This window comes from Tupaia chinensis, unplaced genomic scaffold, assembly GCF_000334495.1.
Source record: "Tupaia chinensis unplaced genomic scaffold, TupChi_1.0 Scaffold000333_1, whole genome shotgun sequence".
Taxonomy (NCBI): domain Eukaryota; kingdom Metazoa; phylum Chordata; class Mammalia; order Scandentia; family Tupaiidae; genus Tupaia; species Tupaia belangeri.
This window is the reverse complement of record NW_006159827.1, coordinates 1,033,169-1,035,144: the sequence shown is the minus strand read 5'-3', so window position 1 is coordinate 1,035,144 and position 1,976 is coordinate 1,033,169. Positions and strand designations below refer to the sequence as shown.

General features: G+C 62.0%; 1 protein-coding gene across 11 annotated transcripts in view; it reads right to left on the bottom strand.

The window, feature by feature from the left end:
• Positions 1 to 1,976, bottom strand: part of ATP2B2 (ATPase plasma membrane Ca2+ transporting 2) — a 354,796-nt gene that overhangs the window by 30,281 nt on the left and 322,539 nt on the right. For all 11 annotated transcript variants that reach the window (XM_006151983.3, XM_006151984.3, XM_027773234.1 and 8 more), the window contains one exon: positions 1,371 to 1,605. In XM_006151983.3, coding sequence (XP_006152045.1) covers positions 1,371 to 1,605 — 235 coding nt within the window. The remainder of the gene's footprint in view (positions 1 to 1,370; positions 1,606 to 1,976) is intronic.

The window sequence follows — 1,976 nt, the reverse complement described above, 5'->3', positions numbered from 1 at the left end:
ACCCAGGTGGGATGTTCACGCCGTCATCCCTTCTCCATGCTCCTCTCGGGATCTTGGGCACGCACGCACACGCGCCCGGCGTGAGTTTTAAGCCACCGGGTCCGGGACACGAACCGCGGTCGACTACGTGGGAGTCCAGCGACATAGCCATTACGCTGACTGCTGGTTCCCTGTCCCACATGTTTTTTAAGCCACCAGTGCCAGGACTTGAACCCTGGCCGGCCATGTAGGATCCAGCTTTCCTCTGTGTAGTGCTTAATTGCTGGGCTTTCCCTCCCCTTCACTTTAAAGAAGGGTAAGAGTGAGGCCCCCAAGAGGAGCAGCGGGTGGCCGGAGAGCCCAGAGGATAGTCCAGGGTGGGTGAAAGCACCGAAGTTCTCAGCAGAGGAAGGCGACCCCCAAGGGACTTGGCCGAGTCTCGTAGCCAAGGCTGATCGGGACCCAGCAGCCAAGTTCGTCCTCAGAGGACGTGGATGTGGCCTCCTGCTCATGGCCAGGGCTCTCCTCTAGGCCCCACAGGACCCTTGGCTTGCTCTGTGCACCCATGGGAGTGCACTGGCGATCTGAGGGAACCCGCTCCTCTCCCACGGCCTCTCTCCCGCCTGGGCACCCCACGGCCCACACACGTCCCACTTCCCTGACCATGCAGCCCTCAGTACTGAGTCCTGGCCTTCCCCTGATGCAGACCCTGTTAAAAAGACAGAAGCCCAGCGGTGGGCGAGTACCCCACACTTGTCACCTCCTTCCATCCTGGGGAGGAGGAGCTGTCACTCCCGTCCCTTCTGCTAGAGAACGTGACCTTGGGTTAATTTTCTCGCCAATTCCCTGGGAAATCTGACCAAGGGAGGCTCTCAGCTGTCCCGGGCAGGGTGGCCGGGTACACCACTTGGTTCATCGCAGCCGGCCCGGGAGTGCTGCAAGGACCCGCAGGAACACTGCGCTTCGGGCTCTCCTGAAGGCAGGGGCCCTGTCACGGGCGTGAGCTTTGCAGGCACCCTGGAATCTAGGCCTGTGGATTTGCTACAAGTGACCCCGTGGGGCTTCGGTGGGGAGAGACTTTTAGGGCAGGGAACGCTCCCAGCCTGCCCCTTGGGAGGGCCAGAGGGGAGAGCTCCTGGTGGTGGGATGACAGCTTGAGGACTGTCCCCACTGCAGATGGTGTTTGCTGGCAGGCCGTGTCCTCCGAGCAGACCGCGTGTGGCCTCTGCTGGTCTCATGATACCCGTGTTTAGGAGCAGGTAAGAGATCCCCGTGGACGTTTCGTGGAACCCGGGGCTCAGAGAAGTGAAGCGACTCATTTTCCATCACCCAGTGGGCTGCACTCCTGGTCTCCGCCCTGCCCCCCGAGCCTGTCGGCCTTGGGGACCCACCTCAGGCCGCACAGGGTCCTCGATGCCCACCACGCAGATGCAGGTGAGGTCGTTGAGGATGTCGTTCTCGTTGTCCCAGTCGGGCTCGGGGCTGCCAGGGAAGTCCCTGTAGGCCACGCAGATGGTGCGTAGCCCATCGCAGGCCATGGGCTCAATCACCTTCTTCACCATCTCGTCCCGGTCGCGGGGCCTGAAGACGCGGGGCTCACCCGCCCCATTGAGGATCTTGCAGCACCTGGGGAAGGGTGGGAGAGAGATGTTTAAGGTCCGAGTCGGGGCCCCGGGGGGGCTCCCTCGGCCTGGCTCAGAGCTTGCTCCCTCCTTCCCTGTGATGCCCAGCTGACCCTGCTCGGCCACCCGGCACCCAGCTAACTCACCTCCCACAGTGCACTAGGGCTCGAGGCCGAGACCCGGGTGAACTCAGACAGCAGGAAGGCTGTCAGGGACTACCTGCCCCGGCCAGCCTGCAGGAGTAGCTCCACCGTGTTACCGACACACAAGGTGCGAGAAAGGCAGTCCTGCCATTACTGTAAAGTGCTTTACAAAACACGTAAAACGGCGTCTTGCAGTTCTCGGCCCTGCTGGTGAGTTAGAGTGGTGTGGAAG